A 22,051-nucleotide genomic window follows, 5' to 3' on the forward strand; every position below is an offset into this window, starting at 1 on the left:
GCACCTGCTGGGGGCTCAGCAGTGACCTGGGCTGGACTTCACTCTAGCATGAGGAATCCTCTGGTCTAGTCCCTGGACACTGGGAGCTTCTTACTAGGTATGGTGGAGGAAGGGGAGGACAGTGCATGGCTCCTGCTGTCCAGGCCCCACTGAGCTGACTGGGGATCAGTGTGGACTTCAGAATGGCTGCAGAAGGTAGCAGCTGAGGGTACGGGGGAGCTGCAGGGGGCGGGGTCTGCCTTGTCCTGGGCATCCTGGGAGTAAAATCTCAAATATCCACTGGGGAGGTGACTGATTTCAAGGGCTCACGTGCCCCACACAGCATCTATGCACCCCAGTCTTTGGGTAGGAAGTTAGGTGGGTAGATGGGCAGTTCTTTATAACTACAAAATGGACAGGCCGCTGAGTGGGGTGCACTGCTGACCCACCCCTGTCGGGCAGACTCCCCTCCACTCCTGCTCGTCCTCCACCGGCTGTCTGCTCTGCTGTGGATAACGGGGTTCCTCTAGGGATTTCCAACAATGTGGGGAACACTTCATGCTGCAATGCTGAGTGAAAAATAAGGTTTGAATTATTTGTTACAAGATGCAATTTGACATAAAATGTAATAAGATGCACTGTGTATAATGGACATAATTACGATAGAGATGAGTAGAAAAAAACACACTGCGGAGGGAGGTCAACAGAAGGTTCATTTTCCTTTTTCCCCATGTGGGTTTGATTCATGATGCTTTTCCGTATTTTCCAGATAGTCTGCAGTACCACATTTATAATAAAAAGCAGTGATAAAACCCTTTAACAAGCAAGCACACTCATGCCCGTCCAGGTGGCTCTGCGCCCCCGCCTGCCTTTGGTCTTCCTCTGTGTTTCCCAGAGAGCACCATCTCCATCTCTGGCCCCTGGCGGCGGCCTCTCCTACTCTGTGCTCGCCTGGGGTGACCCCATCCACACATCCTGTCTCAGAGGCCGAAGACAGCCGCCCCTCTCCACTCTTCTGCTAACTCAAGTTCTGTGTCTCCAGCCAAGGCTTTGTTCCTGACCCCAGACTGGAGCTTACAATCACAACAGATCCCAGGTGGATCTTTCCAGGTAGAATGATTTATCTTCAAGTTTTAAAAAATCTTTCTCTAGGTAAAATATAATAGACCTCCCCCCACTCCTCGCAAAAGAGAGAGAGACAGAAATATGAAGGTGCTTTCTCCAGGCCTGCAGAGTTAAAACTAATCCTCAGGGGGAAGGGGTGGAGGGGAGGTGGAGAACTGAGCTGTCACCTTGGCGCACCCTGCCCCACCCCCTGCTCCCACTGCAGGTGTGAGCCTCCCAAGCCGTCCTGCCCAGAGCAGCCTTTCCTCTTGGGTGCTCGTCCCGGGAAAAGATGCTCGAGTCAGACTCCTGAGTCGAGCAGAAGGTAGGAAAAGTACTCTTCCACCAGCCCCTTCTCACCCGCACTGGGCCAGGTATCAAACCACCAATCGTCCTGAAGATGCCAGCCCCTGAGATGGTGGCTCACGTTCGTGGCTTCCATCCCGGGCCTCGTCACATCACAGCTGACGAGCCTTCAGCAGGGAAGGACCTGGCAGGATGAGCATTTGTTTTGGAAAGATGTTCTGGCAGTGTGAGCAGGTGGGTGGGGCAGGGTGCTGCAAGGTGACAACTCAGTTCTCCACCCTCCCCTCCACCCCTTCCCCCTGAGGGTTATTTTTAACTCCGCAGGCCTGGAGAAAGCACCTTCATATTTCTGTCTCTCTCTTTTGCGAGGAGTCGGGGGAGGTCTATTATATTCTACTTAGAAAAAGATTTTTTAAAAACTTGAAAATAAATCATTCTACAAGCTGCAAAATCTTACTCCACTGATTTCTCCCTAACACTCAACTGTTTTTTTCCCCTGCAAGGTAATAAGCAATTCAGAACTTATTAGCATATGAGGCTAATTCACACGTTTCTCATGGCATGGATCTCCTTTCTTCAGTCTGTCACAGATTAGCTGGAAATTTCTGCTGGTTCTGCCTGAATAATACAGACAGACTGAAGCTTGCTTTTATTGGTTAGGAGAACTTGAGACTAGACTGTGTGTAAAACCCTTTATGAGGAGAATTTCTCAATGATTTTTACAGGGAGAAATAGGGCCTGAGTTTATGGGGTGCTAGCCCAGGGCTGACCCCCTGGGTCACTGACAGGGGTGCACAGGTCTACCTGGCCTCCACCTGAGCACCAGGACTTCACTGGTCGCTCAGAAGGTAAAGAATCCACCTGCAATGCAGGGGACCTAGGTTTGATCCCTGGATTGGGATGATCCCCTTGAGAAGGAAAAGGCTACCCACTACAGTATTCTTGCCTGGAGAATCCCATGGACAGAGGAGGCTGGTGGGCTACAGTCCATGGGGTCACAAAGAGTCAGACATGATGGGACAACTAACACTTTCGCTTTTTTCACTTTTACCTGACACAGAGCCTTCGCTCACAGACGGGTGGTGATTTCCGGTCCTGAAGGAGAACAGGGCTCCCTGCTTTACAAGAGTCCTCTTAAATACCCCTTGGAATGAGAGCGTTGGGGGGTGGGGAGGGTTCTCCTGTCCACGAGGGTGTCTGGTTGTTCCTGGGTTGAGTGGGGGTGGTGTAGGGAAAACGTTGAGATGAATGTGATTGAAACAGGAGCCGGAAGTAGGGGATAAGCCCATCTCCTGGCCCCTTGTCATATCAATTAATTAACGAATTCGTGCAAATCGCTCTGCACCCGTGTTGTCCTCTGCTGTGTCCCCAGAACCCAGCACACAGTATGGAGGGAAAGGGGCTCGAGCGCTGTGATAAACGAATACAGTCAAGCCCATGGCAGGAAGCAGCAGAGGAGTTTGGGCTACTTTGAGGTCCTTTGAGTGAACTTACTTGTGATTCCCCAGCTCTTGCTCAGAGCCGAGCAGCTGCCCAAGGCATCCTGTGCTCAAGGCACCAAAAAGCCAGGGAGGGAATAAATATCACCAGTTGACAAAAGCTAACTTTAGCAGAACCACTCCAAAGACAGGGCTGCATGGGAAGGGGTGGCACTCCCCCCAGAGTACCTGCTGAAGCATCCCCAGATCACGGCTAAGGCCTGCTTCCCGGAAGCGTGGGGTCTGTGCATGTGCTTTTTTCTTTTGCTGAGAGCAGCACGCAATCTGGGCACTGCCAGCCTCCCAACAGTGGAGAAAAGGTGGGTAACTCCTATTCAAACAGGACCCTTCAAGGGGTCCATATTGGCCTGCCCCAAGTCGCCAGGCCCAATTCCTTAGCCGGGCTGTGGCCGCCAAGATCAAGACACCTACCAGGGGTGCGCATGAATTAAAGGCTTACACTGAATAGTAACAGGCTCCTAATCTGCAGAGCTTTCTGATGGTAGGTGAGAAAAAACAAAATCTTGCCAGGCTTTTTGCATCAAAGAAAGAAATCAACTTGCTAATTGAAAAATGATTCTCAAAAAAAAAAAAAAAAAAGAAAGAAAAGAAAAATGGTTCTCATGGAGGAAAACATGGAAATGCCAGCTATGTAAATTAGCATATGCCCTGATGGAAAAGAAACCATGCCAGGCCAGGAGGAAATTAAGCAAATTAGGAGAATGAGGAAACCACCCTGGAAGCAAATGGAAAGCACTCTGCGGGGTCAGCTTATCTCAGGAGGGGGGTCTGGGACCCGCCTGGAGGTGAGGACTGCTGGTGTTTGGAGTCTCAGGTGTGCCCGCGGGTGTACCTGGGTGGGTGCATGCGCTCCTGCTCAGGTCAGGGTGGACCCTTCATGCCAGCTCTGAAAAGCATACTTCATAATACCTCCCTCTGCTTCAGGCGGCAGGAAAGCCCTTCACCAGATGCTCCTGAGAAGCACTGGGCTTGCGCTGTGGCTGCGCTGAGGTTTCTCCGGCGCCCTAAGGAGTTCATTAGCACATGGAAGTCTCCATCCAGCTATCTGTGCGAGCTGCCCAGAGCTGGGCTGGGTCTCAGGGCCGGCATCCCAGGGAGAGACCGCGCGGGACTCGGGTCTGCAGCAGGACGGAGGTCAGCAGGGGCGCGCGCCGCCTGGCGGCAACTGCGTGTGACCAGCGCCAAGCCAGGCTCCGCGGTGCAGGCCGAGAGAGGGTCCCCGCAGGAGGGGTGGTGGTCCTTGGCCCCAAGCAGCGCAGGGCTGCACTGCGGAGGCCGCGTGCGGTGGGGAAAGGAGCCGCACAATTCTGGATCCAGTACAGTCCAGGGCCCGCTCACAACGGGCAATCCCAGCGACCACCGGACGTCCTGTGCAAAGGCCCGGAGGCGACCTGCCCGGAGAGCGGCACCTGGGTGCTGAGGCGCGGGGTAGGGGCCATCGGGCGGAGGGCGCGCTGAGGGCCTAGGAAAGTGTTTGGCAGATTCTCCAAAGAGGGAGTGTCATCTACCCGCCCCGGGTGGAAACTGGTGCCCGCTCGGCTTCGGAGGCTGCAGCCAGCGTCCCCTCGGGGCCCTCCGCGGTTGACCCCGATAAAACCAGGCAGAGAGCGGTCCGCGCCAGCGCCCCCAGCCCCGCCCGGCGGCGGGACGTGCCAGGCTCCAGCGCCGCCACCTTGGCCTCCGCTCGCTGCTGCTGGTGGACCCCGGCTCCGGGCCGAGCCGTGCGTGCCTTCCCTGCGTGCGCTCCGTCCGCGAGAGCCGGAGGCCTCCGGTGACCACATCTGAGCCCTGGGCGCGATCCGCGGGATCCCGGCCAGGCGCGCCCTCAGCGCCCCGCGCCCCCGCCCTCTCCCCGCCCCCTATTCCCCTCTCCCGCCGCCGGCCTCAGGGGTTCAGGGGCGCGCGCCGGCCGGAGCCCGGGATCCGGAGACGCTGCGAGCCCGGCCCGGGGCCTGGGGGCGGCGGCGGCGCGGGGCGAACGCGCTCGGAGAGGAGGGCGGCGGGCGGGAGGAGGGGCTCCCCGCGCGGGGCAGGGGCGGAGCGAGCGGCCGCGCCGCGGAACCAAGTGAGTTGGCTCCGGAGCCCGCGCCGCCGCCGGCCAGCACCTCGGGCGCCCGCCGCCCCCGCCGCCGCCGCCCGCGCCGGGATGTAGGATGCTGGTGGGCGCCAGGCTCCAGCGGCGGCGGCGGCAGCTGCAGCACCAGCCCCGCCGGCGGCAGCCTCTCCTCTGGCCGATGAATGCAGACCCGCCGCCGCCGCCGCCGCCCTGGGTTTGGATGGTGCCCGGCTCGGCCGGGCTGCTCCGGCTGGGCGCGGGGGTCGCGCCCCCGCCCGTGCTGCTCGCCTCGGCGCAGCCCCCCGCCGGCCCGCTTCTCCCGGGGCTGCCCGCCTGGCAAGCTCCTGGCGAGCCCCTGTTGCCGCTCCTGCCGCTGCCCTCTGCGCCAGACCACGCCGCCGCCGCCGCCGCCGCGCACCGCTACCCCGTGCTCAACGGGCAGGTAACGCGTCCCCGGCCCCTACCCGGGCTCGGGGTGGCCGGCGTCCCCCTGCCCCTGGGCGCCGCCCTTGCCCCCACTCCGGCGGCCCCGGCCCCTTGGCGCGCACTCCCTCCTCCCGCAGTGGTCCTCGGGCCCCCAGCTCATCAGGGCGCAGCCTGGCAGCCATGCATGGACAACAAAGTTCACGCTCCGACGTCCCGTTCCGCCTCTGGCAGCTTTTGCAAGTCTTTCTCCCCGGTCTCTCGCTGGGCAGTTTGGAGACCCGCGCCTCAAAACCAGAGTCGGGACTGCCCGCCCCAACTTTGGCCCCTGCCGGGGTCGCTGTCCAAAGCGCGGTGCTGAAGTCGGCGCCTCGAAAGCCCAGCGCTGCCTCTGCGGACTGTGGCCGACTTAGCGGATAGAAGTTAATACTTTTACAGCCTCTGCCAGGCTTGAAAACCAAGCTGGGAATCAATAGCTATTTCTGATTCTGATCTAGTGTTTTTTTTTTCCATTTGAAAATAGACTCAGGACAATGCTTAAGAAAATTCAAACCGGTGGAAGCCTGCAGGAAAACCCTGGCTTTAATACTGAGAAACGCTACTGGGTGATTTCCACTCCCACCCTAGCCTGCCCGAGTCCACTAGATTAGCTATTGTCATATTGCACTTTAGAGGAGTTTGGCGTTGCAAACCTGGAATTAAAAAGAGAAAGTGACTGTACCTTTGATTAATGGTGCAACGGACTAGGACAAGCTGGTTTTGGCAAGATCCATTGTGTGCTATCTAACTATGCAGATGGATTTAAATCAGGGAATAATGTGTATTTTATTCCATTGATTATCATCCATAGCATATTCAAATGAGTGGATGACAGAATACACAACATCATTAATTTAATTCCAACATTCTATTGTAAGCTTTTCTAAAAGATGTGGTTAACTCTTCCTAAATTGGTCTTTGGATATAATGATACATCACATATGTGGTAATGGATATGGTGTTTTGACGTGTGATGCAGTCATGTTCATGTTGTATATATATATATTTTAATAAGCATTGGTAGTTTTTCCTTTTCTTTCTTTCTTTTTTTCTTTTTTCTTTCTTTCTTTCTTTTTTTTTTTTTTTTTGCTATTTTGAAGGGGTTGTGATATCCCAGTACTACCACTAGAGGTATATAATGTCAAGGAACTACAATTTTTTTTTTCCTGTATAGAAAACTGCATTTTTTTTCTTGTGTAAATTTAAAACACAAAACCTCTCCCAAACAATATTAATCTTTAAAATATTGTGTGCTGCATATTTTCTGTTAAAAACAGTATTTATCTTAGAAGAACATTTTCACATAACAGGAAATTCAAAAATGCTTTTATGATTTTAAAACAAATGCATATTGAAGCATTCCATATCATTGAACAATGAACCTATTCTCCACTGATAACGATTCAGTTAATTGAATTAGAGAGACTTTCTCCTAAACCGTCTGTCCCCTTTCGACGTTTGCTGCCTTATTCTGTGCCTCGGGACTTTGAGTTACGTGATGATCTCACTCACATTTTCTTTGCCTTGGAATCTATTTGCATTTGTGGACCTTGGAAAACTTTGAATCTTAACCTCTTATTTTGAAAATATTGCCAGTCCCTGCTTTTAAGGTGATGGGTATAACTAATATGAGATGTTGTATGGAAAAGAATATAATAAAATATAGCTCTCTGCTTGCTTATGAAGAAAATTCAAGAATTATAAAAGGAATACCCAGCATGTCCCCTTTCCACTATGGTTTGTCTTGTTCTCAGGGCAGAAATTCATTTCTTACCATGCTCTTGTGGTTTTGTGCTTTAGAAGTTCTTTCCTAATGTTAAAGGATGCGGTGTTGTCAATGCATTGTGATGATTCAGATACAGAAACTTTTATAAATTTTTAGAATTTTTGAATATTTGTGGGGTTTGGGGACTGGAAAGAGGAAATTTTTCTCATAACCAAATACATGCATTTTAAAATTCCCTTTTAAAGCAGCTACCCCAGCATCTTTTGGTACGAAGTAGAGTCGACTGATACAGGCTAATGAGCATGCCCTTCTCTTTCCTTGGGTTCCAGTGGCTGTTTGGTGGTCATTCCCCATCGATTGGACTTTCCCCCTCTTCCTCTGTGGAACTGGTGCCCATTTTCCCACATGTCTGCACATCTGCTCTTCCACTTCCTGTTGGGAAAAGCTGGATAGACAAAAGGATCCCTAACTGTAAGGTAAAAATTCAGTTGGTTTCATTGGACAGATGGGCTACTTGTTACTAAGTTGTTGGGTATTCCTACGACAAAAACTATGGTATATTTCTAGTTTCTTATTGCAGTAGATCCACCATTAGCTCTAGAGAGAAACCTTTTCAGAATAAGACTGGCCTGTTCAAAAGCACCAGTAGATGGTGATGGTGGGGGATTTTGTTTTAGCTTAAAATATTTGGATTCCATGGAAAAACAGAAAAGTTCTACTTCTGAATCAGAATCTACCTTTTGAATTTTTCGGTTTTTAAATTTGTACCCATTGATCAGAATCTAGCCTTAAACATTATATAACTCGAAAATACATTTGAAAAGCATTTTCCTTGCCACTACCGCTTTGAGTGCTCATCTTTCTCATGGTTTATCCTGACTTTTGAATTCACATATACTGGCCACACTTTGTTTACTTGAAAACCAAGGGAAAGCAGTATGTGGCTTGTTTCCCCACATGCTGCTCGCCTCCTGAGGCGACTCGCTCATCTGTTAACTGGCTGCTGGAATGAACTGACCAAGTGAATAGCCGAAGACCAGGCCCAGAAAGTGACTGATGCCAAAACCCCAAGCATCAAGAGTGCTCCTGAAGAGTCCCACCCATAGAATCTTCAGGATTCAGCGTTAGACAGGATAAGCATTTTACAGCCTTCATGGTCTTCCATGTTATGCTTGCTTTCTCTTTGGACAGATCTTTTTAAATAATTCCTTGGCTCTGGACTCAACGTGGATATATCCTGAGGAATCAAGATTGTTTCATGGGCCCCAAAAGCCTCAGCTGTTGACAAACCAAGTAGCCGTGTCTCTGTCCAGACCAGCTCCCGCCTCCAGGCCTCTGCCCACAGTGCTGATAGCTCCTCAGCCCCTGCCAGGTTGGTGCCCAAACGGCAGTGACAGCGTGCGGTTGGTTTTGCGTTTGTTTGCTAGCTTTAGCTACAGACTAGTTCTAGGTATGAAAACTATCTCTGTCATTTAATGACATAATTCTTCCAGGAAAATATAATCCCTTTTCTGTGGTCAGGATTCCTTTTCATAAAGAAATTGAGTTTGGGTTTGATTATTCACTGTATTTTTGGAGAATGGAATCTGTTTTAAGGTGAAGAGATGGCTGAAACAATTTGCACAGAATCACGTTTTTGGTGCTCTGTTTTTAGAATGGGACCAAATCCTCTGTGGATAGCTCTTAAGAGGGGCCCTAATTGATCAGGCAACTCTTTTTAAACGTGTTTCTTATGTAGGAAAAGGTTCACAGCTCTGTGGTCCACAGGACACAGACACACATAAGATTTGGAGGGGTGTGGGTGATACTGGCTATGGTCTATAAAAGTGTGCTGCTTGGGAGACGGATTCGGTTCTATCTTTGGAGTCTAGTGACCTGAGAGAACATTTGTCCTGGAACAGACTCCCATGAAATAATCTCCGGTTGAAAGATGATATAATAAACCTATATAGTAACAAGAGAATAAAATCATCTTATGAATTTTTAAGTTGATTTTAAAAATCACCTTAACATATGATCATATTACAAAAGCAAATGTTACCCATGCCACAATTATCTTGCAACACCTTCCATTACAGGATACTTTATGACTTCAGAATTTCATTATCTTCCTTGTAATTTCCTACCTACCAAGATTGTCTCAGTGTGTGGCTCTAAAATTTAGCAATAAGGACATGTACCTGTGGGAAGTTCATTGCTGGTTTGGGAGACGTATTTGTTTTCCTCCCTCTTCTTCTGCCTCATGAGTCTAATTTGCTCTGGGCACTACTTATCAATAAGTCAGAAAGAACACTCAATGCCAGCAAGTCCCCTACAGATGAGCAAGTTCAGTTCTGAGAGTGCATTCATAAGGCTGATTTATTCGTAAATCCAACAAATTTAGCCTAGGTACCCAGCCAACACCATGGGCTATATAGCCCTGTGCTGTAATAGGTTTGTAATATTTTCACACAAATCATACATTAAAAAAAAAAAAAAACAGAAAAAGTAAAGAAAACATCTTTAATCTTGCAGTACAGTACCGTGAAAAGTACGGTCGTTCCGGTTGCCTCACCACTGCTTTTATCGTTGCTTCTGGACATCTTGGGCTTGAAAGAAAGACACTGTGCTCCTGTCCTCTACCCAGCACAGTGCCGCAAAGTCCACAAAAGTGCGGCCACTTGCAGAGGACGCATGTGTGTGACAGCACACGCCAACACAGGCTGACCTACCTGACTGGATGTGTGAACGCTCACGTCCACATCTTTGGAAGTTCGCAGCTGAAGGGGCCTGTGGAGGGGCCTTACTGCATTTGTGTGTTCTCACGGGCTGAAGCTGTGATTCTTGACTGCAATGTGCCTCTGTCCCTGTTGTCATCTATCACTGAGTTACTAGGGTCTGAGCAAGCGTCGTATGAGCATACATTTAGTTGACACTAAGGTGGTCACATTTCCTTTCTAATTGGATGGTGACAAGAGAGGATCCGAGAGCATGTAATATACAGGTATCCAGGGCTTCAGACGTCTCTTTGGGACTTGAAAGTAGGATCTTTTACTTTCCTAGTGCATTATCAGAGAAGGCAATGGCAACCCACTCCAGTGTTCTTGCCTGGGGAATCCTGGGGACGGGGGATCCTGTTGGGCTGCCGTCTATGGGGTCACACAGAGTCAGACACAATTGATGCGACTTAGCAGCAGCAGCAGTGCATTATCAACGCTGTCACCAAAGTAATCAGCACATACAGTTTAAAAAATAGTGAAATTAGTTCATTGTTCGAACAAAACCTTTGAGTGACCTTTCCTCCTGTCGGCTCACTCTTGAATATCATACTGACATTTGCATTATACCTGAATTTTCTTAGAAAACCCATACTGTGGGAATGCTAAATATCTACTTAGTTGAAGGAGCTTCTGGCAAATTATCATAGCTTTTCTATCACAGGGTGTTTTTACTTACTTTTTGTGGCACATATTTCGTACTTGAAGCATATCCGTGTAAATTTTACCTCCTGACGTTTTGTAATGTGTGCTCAGTCATACAGTCATGTCTGATTCTTTGTCACCCCATGGACTTATGGTGACGTGGACTCCGGTCACCCCATGTAGCTAAGCAGGCTCCTCTGTCCATGGAGTTTCCCAGGCAATAATACCGGAGCGAGTTGCCATTTCCTCCTCCAGGGGCTTTTCCTGACGCAGGGATCACACCCGCGTCTCCTGCGTGGGCGGGCAGATTCTTTACCACTGGCGCTGCCTGGGAGCCCCTGACTTTTTTGGCTAAGCTATATTAAACGATGAAACAAAATAATCACTTCTTACTAACATGGTCGATTGTAGAGTAACTCCACCTCATCTTCCATTTCTCAGGTCTCTTCCTTTGATTCTTGGGCTGTTTTTTGGAATTATGAACCATAAGAATGTAATATGGCTTACATATCTTTTGGGGAATAATATATCTGTCATCAGAGCTATTTTACTAAGTCAAACGCTTTTGTTTTGAGATGGAAGTTTCTGAACTGATATATGGAAGTTTTGATTTCTTGATACATTTCAGAATTCTTAGAAATTAGTAATCTGGAAAACATGTGTTAAATGACCCTTAGTCCAAATAATGCATTTCTGTCCATGGGATTCTCCAGGCAAGAATACTAGCGTGGGTTGCCATGCCCTTCTCCAGGGGGTCTTCCTGACCCAGGGATCAAACTTAGGTCCCCTATACTGCGGGCAGATTCTTTACCATTTGAGCTACCCAGGAAGCACCAAAGAATACATTTAGGGGATTGTTTATATGTTACTGACTGCTTGACTGAGAACTTAGAAAGGGGAACAAGTAAAGTGGGAAGGTAGTTAAAAGATTTATTGTTTCAATGTTATTATAATTTGTGAGAAAATATCAGATAGCCTCATTAAAACATTTTACATGTAAATTTTCAGGTATGTTATGGAAAGTTACTGTTTTAAATTTTATACTTGATATAAATTGATAAATTTATTATTTTGTTTTATATTAGATAAATTTATACATTTATAAATATCAGTTCAGTTCAGTCAGTCAGTCATGTCCAACTCTTTATGACCCCAAGGACTGCAGCATGCCAGGCTTCCCTGTCTATCACCAACTCCCAGAGTTTGTTCAAACTCATGTCCATTGTGTAGGTGATGACATCCAACCATCTCATCTTCTGTCATCCCCTTCTCCTCCCTCCTTCAATCTTTCCCAGCATCAGAGTCTTTTCCAATGAGTCAGTTCTTCACATCAGGTGGCCAAAGTATTGGAGTTTCAGCTTCAGCATCAGTCCTTCCAGTGAATATTCAGGACTGATGATTGGTTGGATCTCCTTGCAGCCCAAGGGACCCTCAAGAGTCTTCTCCAACACCACAGTTCAAAAGCCTCAATTCTTCAGTGCTCAGCTTTCTTTATGGTCCAATTCACATCATACATGACCACTGGAAAAACCATAGCCTTGACTAGATGGACCTTTGTTGGCAAAGTAATGTCTCTGCTTTTTAATACCCTGTGTAGGTTGGTCATAACTTTTCTTCTAAGGAGCAAGCGTCTTTTAATTTCATGGCTGCGGTCACCATCTGCAGTGATTTTGGAGCCAAGAAAGCCTCTCACTGTTTACACTGTTTACCATCTATTTGCCCTGAAGTGATGGGACCGGATGCCATGATCTTAGTTTTCTGAATGTTGGGTTTTAACCCAACTTTTTCACTCTCCTCTTTCACTTTCATCAAGAGGCTCTTTAGTTCTTCTTCACTTTCTGCCATAAGGGTGGTGTTATCTGCATATCTGAGGTTATTGACATTTCTCCAGGCAATCTTGATTCCAGCTTGTGCTTCATCCATCACAGTATTTCGCATGATGTGCTCTGCAGATAAGCAGGGGGACAATATACAGCCTTGACATGCTCCTTTCCCAATTTGGAACCAGTCTGTTGTTCCATGTCTGGTTCTAACTGTTGCTTCTTGACCTGCATACAGATTTCTCAGGAGGCAGGTATATCATATAATATATAGTATATTCATATGTAATTAACATATGAATATATTATATAAGTGATATCTTAAGTTGATCTGCTTATAAATTATGTTCAGAGTAAATGGCCTTAGGATCATAGATATATTTTATTAATGCACTTTAAATTCATCAAAGAAGTGCTATTAGAACTCCAGGAGAACCAGGAGAGAGTCAGACCTGCCTTGTTTTAAACGGGGCTAGCAGGTCCAGCGCATTTTCCTTTCTTGGAAAGATAGTGCCTTTGTGTAATGATCAGTCTTGACAATGGCAGAATGTACCATGAGCTCAAATGCTGTGACATTCAGAAGTGGCTTTTTTTTTTTTTTTTTTTTTTAAAACCTAGGTGTCTCCTCAAAGCCCCTTTGCTTCATTGTCACGCTAAGAGATCTAGTCAAAGTGCTTGTACTTTTCTAGGCACATTGAGTGCCTTGTACAAGGGAGCCTGAGGGACCATGATGCCCTAGCTACTCATGGAAACTCAGAAGTGGCTTTTTCTGAATGAGCATGTGGTTTGTTGAAGTGAGTTAGAGGTTGGGGTGGGTAGGGATGTTGTGACCTCTGAGAATCCCATTGATATCACCTTCTGGTCTGTGGTTGGTTAAGCAGTAACTGTACCACAACAGGGTCTTATATAATATTGGCACAACTTGATCAAATTGGGGTAAATCCTCTAAAATTGAATGCGTATTTTGAAGGAGTTCATTTTTATGTATATATTAAACTGATGTATTGAGAATAAAGATGGTGATTTGCTGTTAGACGCAGACCTGAAGAGAGCCCGTTGGCCCCTGAGAAGCGTAGAGTGGAGGTCAGTCGTGTTCCCGTCTGCACTCATCGGAGGCGCCTCCTCTCCTGCCGGCGACGTAGGCATGGACGCTGCAAGATGCCCTCACGGCGCACGCTCTCCCAGGGCACGTGCAGTCGGTAGATGACCACCCAGTGCTGCGGTCCTGGGGGCTCTCTGCAGACATGTGCAGAGAGTCTCAGGAGGTGATCAGGGAAGGTCTCTGCAGGAGGGGCGGGGTGACGATGTGCCGAAACACACGGAGATCAGAGAACTTGATCTCCAGAGGCGGGAGAGCCAGCACAGGAGTGGAGCAGGCAGCGTCACATAAACCCCTAGCAAACGTTTCATCGGGTGAGAAGCCTTGGGAGGGGAGCAGTGGCGTGGGGGCAGCGGTGGCCCAGCGCGGGGCCTCTCCTTGCAAGAGGAATCCTAGTATTGGGCAGGACTTGCTGAGTCCTGGGCCCTCTCCGGGGTGTCGGGGTTTTCCACCCTTCCTCAGCTCTGGAGCCGTGGTTTCTCCAGGCAAGTGTGAATCCATCCTCAGGAAGCAGAGCAGACAAAGAGAAGGCAGCACGTCCTTACTGAAAAATAAATGCCAGTGTGCCAGCGTACCAACGTATGCAATGCTCCAACTGTATTAGAAACCAAAGTCTCCAGTGAATGGGTTAGTGGCTTTTTAAGGGATAATCCCTCATCACGGTGTGAATGGACTGCACTGGGAAGCACTCTAGGCCTCAGAGGTTGATGCAGGAGGGTGAGGTTGCCCGGGGCCGGCACAGGCACGCCCTTCTTTCTGAAGGTCTCTGCGCTTGGGGGGCGGCCTCATCCTGTGTCTCTGCTGCCAGCATCTCCCTTCTCCCATGCAGCACCGGGGCCCTCTTCATCCCAGGGAGGAATGGACTTGCATCGCTTCTGAGGATGTGAGGTTTATCACAGCTGGAGATGGGAGCAGGACCAGCATGGAAATGGTCCTTTCCGAAGAGTTTCTGCTCTTCATGTCTAAAAATAGGACTTCAGAGTCTTTTAAGCCATTCAGAAATACACCAACTCAGACTCAGCATATCAAGCTGGAGAATGATAAACTCAGCTTCTGCGCAGTAAAGACACAAGACATGACACTCTGCTGGAAACTGGAGATTTGCCTAAAAGTTGTCTGTATCGCATTGCCCTTCGGCTTGAGATCAAAGAGCCTGATTCTACCAATATCTTGCTGGGGAAAAAATACTGACTGTGACTTTCAAAGAAGACTAGAGAGAGGGAGAGAAAATGGGAGATGTGGTGGAGCCCCGGAAACTACTCTGCTTCAAGAAAGATGCATTTACTCAAAACATACAGAAGGAAGGCAGATCTGGGAAAAGGCTTCTGCACAGGAACTTGTAAACATTTTGTATAAATCAGTGCTTGGTTTAGCTTAATAAGAAGAAAAGAATGGTGTAGCAAAGCAATAAAAGAAAAATCAACAGGGAGCTGGCAGAGGCATGAAGTCGCACGGAAAGGGGGTCTGGATCAGGTGGCAGAAGATGGCATGAAAGGCTTCTTCACGCTTAGCTACGACAGCAAACAGAGGTGGGGTCATGACAAGGTGATGTGTGAGGTAGAAGGCAAATGGCACATCAATATTGATTTGAACTCCTTTAAACACGAATCTAACGCGGCAGATGTGTTAGTGTGGCCAAACTGGGGGCCTGGCTCCCTGTGTCTCGCTGAAGCGTATGAGTGGAGAGCCGCTGCCTGCAGGACACAGCTTCAGATCAGGGTGCAGCGTGAGATGTGACCCCCTGGTGGGGAAAGCCTTAGGGAGTTAGGAGGGGGAAAAGTTTGTGATCAAAGAAATAAATGCCCAACAAGAAGTCATCCGTACGTGTCAGCAAGGAAGAGACATCCTCGAGCCACTGATGGGTCGCCTTCTTCTCTTCTAATGTTCTCGCCTCAAGCTCTACTTCGTCTCACATTAATGTTGCTGCCATTCCACATTTCTAGGTTATTTTGCTCATCAGTGTTTTCCTTACCTTTCTAATTTATTTTTTAGTTGGAGGAAAGTTGCTTTAAACTATCGTGCTGTTTTCTGCCGTTACAGCAATTCGAATCGGTTGCAATTGTTTTAAGTTTAGGTCTGTTGTTTAAAGGCACAGTTTCTGCTTTTGCTTTTTAAAGGTGGATACTTATATTATACTTCTGCTGCTGCTAAGTTGCTTCGGTCGTGTCCGACTCTGTGCGACCCCATGGACTGCAGCCCACCAGGCTCCTCTGTCCATGGGATTTTCCAGGCAAGAGTACTGGAGTGGGGTGCCATTGCCTTCTCCGATATTATACGTCAGCATACTTATATTTGACTTCCTGATTTTGTATTCTCTCTGTCACGTTATTGTTCCTGTTTCTTGCGGTCTTTTGTTATTGCTTCATTCTAGTCTGTCTTCATTCTTCTGCTCTGCCTTGTATGTTCCTGTTTCTCGGGGTCTTTTGTTATCGCTTCATTCTAGCCTGTCTTCGTTCTTCTGCTCTGCCTTGTATGTTCTGTTTCTCGGTCTTTTGGTCTTTTAGCCTGTCTTCGTTTCTTCTGCTCATTCTAGCCTGTCTTTTTTTTTGTCTTCTTCTGCTCTGCCTTGTATGTTCCTGTTTCTTGTGGTCTTTTTTTGTTATTCTAGCCTGTCTTCGTTCTTCTTCTGCTCTGTTCCTGTTTCTTGTGGTCTTTTGTTGTTCTGTTTCTAGCCTGTCTTCGTCTTTCTGTTTATCGTCTTTTGTTATCTTCGTTCTTCTGCTCTGCCTTGTATGTTCCTGTTTCTTGTGGTCTTTTGTTATCGCTTCATTCTAGCCTGTCTTCGTTCTTCTGCTCTGCCTTGTATGTTCCTGTTTCTTGTGGTCTTTTGTTATCGCTTCATTCTAGTCTGTCTTCGTTCTTCTGCTCTGCCTTGTATGTTCTGTCTGGTTTTGTTTATTCGAGTTTTACATGGTGATTTGGAATCTGTTCCTACTCATTCTATTTTGTCAAGCAATTAACAGTAAGATTTAGGGAAAAAACAGGTTAACTCTCTGTTTCCTCTAATTTTCAAATCATGACAATGCTATCCCTTTAGAATTTTTTATAGAGTATGAAAATTTTGGAAAACTTTATATCATAAAAATTTATTTTTTTCTCTTAAGTTTCCTCTAACTGACAAATTAACCTAAAGCAACAGCTAAAAATGGGGTGGTGACAGGTTCCAAAATATCTGTAATTGTCAACAATTTTTTTCAATCATTTAGAATATATGTAAATATTTGTTAATTTGGTTAAAAAGTGAGTGAAAAATTCTGACAAGTTTTTTCTCCCCAAACTAAAGCTGAGAAAAATAACTATAATCTCAATACATAACCTCAAATTATGTTGGTAAAATTGGGAAGAGGAGAAGTGAGAAATGTGAGGATACAAAGTATTTAAAAATCCCTCAAATAGAATAAAAGAAGCTGAAACACTAGGAAACTCTCTGCATTGGAAGCCAGATAACAAGGTTATCCAAGACTGACCCCGGCCAAGGACTCCTGCCCTTTAGCCAACCTTTCACATTTAATGAATGCAGCAGCCATCTGCCCCTGGAGCAGGGCGGGCACGGAGAGTGGCTTTTGTGTCACGCAGGAATATGGGGATCACTGAAAGTGGAGGAGGCACAAATATTAAGATGTAGACACCCCAGAACTCACTCTAAGAAAAAGACATTGTTAAGGGGCCTGTGGGCGTGGCAGGCGATTGTGGCAGAAACACTCAAGCAGGTCAACTCCCAGCGACACACTTGTTCACTAACGCCCTGGCAGAGGATAGGAGTGCCCATTTCCAGGGGGATCCTATTTACTTCATTCTCTGCTGTTCTGCTCATGACATCTGCGTGCTGATTCACTCAGTCGTGTCCAGTTCTTCATGACCCCATGGACCATGGCCTGCCAGGCTCCTCTGTCCATGGGATTCTCCAGGCAAGAATACTGGAGTGGGTTCCCACGCCCTCCTCCGGGGACCTTTCTAATCCAGGGATCAAACCCGCGTCTCTGCTGCATTGCTGGCAGGTTCTTTACCACTAGCGCCACCTGTGAAAATACGTGACGTCTGGCTTTGAACAAAAAGCCTACAAGACACACAAAGCAGGAAATGAAAGCAATGGTCAACAGACAAGATAAACAGTAGAATCAGATCCTAAGATGATATATTTTGAAACTGTCAGTCAGGGACTTTGAAATAACTATGATTCATATATTTATGAGTCTAATGGAAAAGGATGGCAACATGGATGAAAAATAGAGAATTTCATCACAGTAATGGAAAATATGAAAAAGCAAAAGGAAAATACTGGACAAAAATAAAACATGGTATCATAAATGCAGAATTATTGTGGTGACTCATGAGCGGAGAATAGCAAGGAGAGATGAGGAGGCTTCTTAAGTAGACAATGCAAGGAAATAGAAAAAAGAACAATAGAATGGGAAACACTAGAGATCTCTTCAAGAACATTGGAGGTACTAAGGGAACATTTCCGGAGAAGGCAATGGCACCCCACTCCAGTACTCTTGCCTGGAAAATCCCATGGATGGAGGAGCCTGGTGGGCTTCAGTCCATGGGGTCACTAAGAGTCGGACATGACTGAGCAACTTCACTTTCACTTTTCACTTTCATGCATTGGAGAAGGAAATGGCAACCCACTCCAGTGTTCTTGCCTGGAGAATCCCAGGGACGGGGGAGCCTGCTGGGCTGCTGTCTATGGGGTCGCACAGGGTCAGACACAACTGAAGTGACTTAGCAGCAGCAGCAAGGGAACATTTCATGCAAAGATGGGCACAATAAAGGACAGAAATGGTATGGACCTAACAGAAGCTGAAGAGATTAAGAAGAGCAGGCAAAAATACACAGAAGAACTGTACAGAAAGTCTTAATGACCTGGGTAAACTTTGTGCCCACTCTGTGTCTTAATATTTGTGCCCCCTCAACTGTCAGTGATGGTCACTCACCTAGAGACAGACATCCTTAAGTGTGAAGTCAAGTGGGCCTTAGGAAGCATTACTACAATTCTAGCTCAGCTATTTCAAATCCTAAAAGTTGATGCTGTCAAAGTGCTGCACTCAACATGCCAACAAACTTGGAAAACTCATCAGTGGCCCCAGGCCTGGAAAAGGTCAGTTTTCATTCCAATCCCAAAGAAAGGCAATGCCAAAGAATGTTCAAATTACCATACAATTGCACTCATTTCACATGCTAGCAAAATTATGCTCACAATCCTACAAGCTAGACATTAACAGTATGTGAATCAAGAACTTCCAGATGTTCAAGTTGGATTTAGGAGAGGCAGAGAACCCAGAGATCAAATTGCCAACATCCATTGGATCATAGAAAAAGCAAAGGAATTTCAGAAAAAAAAAATCTACTTCTGCTCAATTGACTATGCTATAGCCTTTGACTGTATAGATCACAGCAAACAATGGAAAATTCTTAAAGAGACAGGAATACCAGACTACATTATCTGCCTCCTGAGAATCCTGTACGCAGGTCAAGAAGCAACAGTCAGAACTGGACATGGAACAATGGACTGGTTCAAAATTGGGAAAGGAGTACGTCAAGGTTGCATATTGTCACCCTGCTTATTTAACTTAAATGCAGAGTACATCATGAGAAACGCTGGGCTGGATAACTCACAAGCTGGAATCAAGATTACTGGGAGAAATATCAACACCCTTAGATATGCAGATGACACCACCCTTATGGCAGAAAGTGAAGAGGAATCATTACTACAATTCTAGCTCAGCTATTTCAAATCCTAAAAGGATTAGTGAAGAGGCTCTTCACTAAAGAGCCTCTTGATGAAGGTAAAAGAAGAGAGTGAAACATTGGCTTAAAAGTCAACATCCAAAAAACTAAAGTCATGGTGTCTGGTCCCACCACTTCATGGCAAATACATGGGGGAAACGTGGAAACAGTGACAGATCATTTTCTTGGGCTGCAAAATCACAGAGGTTGGTGACTGCAGCCACGATATTAAAGGCACTTGCTCCTTGGACAAAAAGCTAAGACAAACCTAGACAGTATATTAAAAAGCAGAGGTATTAGTTTGCCAACAGAGGTCCATCTAGTCAAAGCTATGGTTTTTCCAGTAGTCGCGTATGGATGTGAGAGTTGGACCGTAAAGAAGGTTGAGGGCCAAGAAATTGATATTTTTGAAGTGTGGTGCTGGAGAAGACTCTCGAGAGTCTCTTTGACAAGAAGGAGATCAAACCAGTCAATCCTAAAAGAAATCAGTCCTGAATGTTCATTGGAAGGACAGATGCTGAAATTGAAAGTCCAATACTTTGGCCACTTGATGTGAAGAATTGATTCATCGGAAAGACCCTGATGCTGGGAAAGATTGAAGGCAAGAGGAGAAGAGGACGACAGAGGAAGAGATGGTTGGATGACATCACCGACTCGATGGACATGAATGTGAGGAACCTGCAGGAAACAGTGAAGCACAGGGAAGCCCGGCGTGATGCGGTTCACGGGTTTGCAGATATTCGGACATGACTTAGGACTGAACAACAACAGAATTCTAGGACCTGGTTTCACAAGTGAATTCTACCAAACACTTAGAGAAGAGCTAACACCTGTCTTTCTGAAACTATCCCAAAAAATTTGCACAGGAAGGAGCATTTCCAAACTCATCTGTGGGGCCATTATTACCCTGATGCTGAAAGCAAACAAAGATATCACACACAAATTACAGGCCAGCATCACTGATGAACATAGAGTAAAAATCCTCAACAAAATACTAGCAAACCAGCTCCAACAATACAGTAGAAGGATCATACACCATGATCTATTCACTGAAGGACTGATGCTGGAGGTGAAGCTCTGGTCCTTTGGCCACCTGATGTGAAGAGCTGACTCATTGGAAATGACCCTGATGCCAGGAAAGGTTGAAGGCAGGAGGAGAAGGGGACGACAGAGGATGAGATGGTTGGATGGCATCACGAGCTCGATGGACATGAGTGTGAGCAAGCTCCAGGAGTTGGTGATACAGGGGGGCCTCGTGTGCTGCAGACCATGGGGTCACAGAGAGTCGGACGCGACTGAGCAACTGAATTAAGAAGAGGGAAAGACCATACTCCAAAAGCTGTAAGATGCTGATGAAAGAAACTGAAGACACACAAGCAGGTGGAAAGGTCTGCTGTGCTCTTGGCTGGAAGAATCAATATTGTTCAGATGGCCATCCTAACCATGGAGATCAGGGTCAGTGCAGTCTATGTCAAATCACCAGTGGCATTTGTCACAGAACTAAAAGAAGAAATTTAAAAATTTGTACAGAAATGCAAAAGACTCCACATACCCAAAATAATCTTGAGAAAGAAGAACAGAGCCTCCTCAGGCAGGTTTATTCCGAGGCATCTTATTCTTTTTGTTGCGATGGTAAGTGGGATTGTTCCCTTGATTTCTCTTTCTGATTAAATATTTAAATGTAAGGTTGGACACTCTAAAAGCCTTAGTTTAAAACATAGGCAGAACACTCTTGGACACAAATCACAGCAACATCTTTTCTGATACACTTCCTAGAGTAATGAAAATAAAAACAAATCTAAATAAATAGAATTTAATTAAACTTATGAACTTTTGCACAGCAAAAGAAACCATAAATCAAGCAAAAAGATAGCTCTCAGAATGGGAGCAAATATTTGCAAACAAAACAACCGACATGGGATTAGTCTCTAAAATATACAAATAGGTCATGCACTTCAGTATAAAAAATTACCCAATCAAAACTCGGCAGAAGATCTAAATAAACATTTTTCTAAAGAAGACCTACAGATTACCAAAAAGCACATGAAAAGATGCTCAACATCACTAATTATTAGAGAAATGCAAATCAAAACTTCAATGAGGTAGCACCTGACACCGGTCAAAATCTATAAGCAATGCATATGGAGAAGAGGGAACCTTCCTACACTGGTGGTGGGAATGTAAACTGGTCCAGCCACGAAGGAGAACAGAATGGAGGGTCCTTAAAAAACTAAAAATAGAACTACCTATGACCCAACGGCCCCACTCCTGGGCATAAATCCGGAGAAAACCATAATTCAGAAAGAACAATGTACCCCAATGTTCATTGCAGTGTTATTTACAATAGCCAGGACATGGAAGAAACCTAGATGTCCATCAACAGAGGAATGCAAAAAAGGATATGGTGCATAAGTACAGTGGACTATTACCCAGCCATAAAAAGGAACAGAATAATACCATGTGCAGCAACATGAGTAGACCCGGAGACTGTTACACTGAGAGAAGTAAGCCAGACACAGAAAGACAGATACCACACGACATCACTTACATGCGGACTCTAAGGGAAGGGTACAAACGAACTTCTTTACGAAGCAGAGTGGAGTCAGAGTAGAGAACACAAAATCACGGTTACCAGGGGATAAAGCAGGGAGAGACAAATTGGGAGATCGGGATTGGCATACACACACACTGCTGCTGCTGCTGCTGCTAAGTCGCTTCAGTCGTGTCCAACTCTGTGCGACCCCACAGACGGCAGCCCACCAGGCTCCCCGTCCCTGGGATTCTCCAGGCAAGAACACTGGAGTAGGATGCCATTTCCTTCTCCAATGCATGAAAGTGAAAAGTGAAAGTGAAGTCGCTCAGTCGTGTTCAA

At 46.6% G+C, this 22,051-nt stretch overlaps 1 protein-coding gene across 1 annotated transcript in view; it reads left to right on the forward strand.

Annotated features, from left to right (window-relative positions):
• Positions 1–5,041: 5,041 nt before the first annotated feature.
• Positions 5,042–22,051, forward strand: part of TCERG1L (transcription elongation regulator 1 like) — a 198,560-nt gene continuing 181,550 nt past the window's right edge. Inside the window, exons 1-3 of the mRNA XM_070363955.1 lie at positions 5,042–5,386; positions 7,462–7,608; positions 8,324–8,504. Coding sequence (XP_070220056.1) covers positions 5,042–5,386; positions 7,462–7,608; positions 8,324–8,504 — 673 coding nt within the window. The remainder of the gene's footprint in view (positions 5,387–7,461; positions 7,609–8,323; positions 8,505–22,051) is intronic.

This window comes from Bos mutus, chromosome 26 (assembly GCF_027580195.1).
Source record: "Bos mutus isolate GX-2022 chromosome 26, NWIPB_WYAK_1.1, whole genome shotgun sequence".
Taxonomy (NCBI): domain Eukaryota; kingdom Metazoa; phylum Chordata; class Mammalia; order Artiodactyla; family Bovidae; genus Bos; species Bos mutus.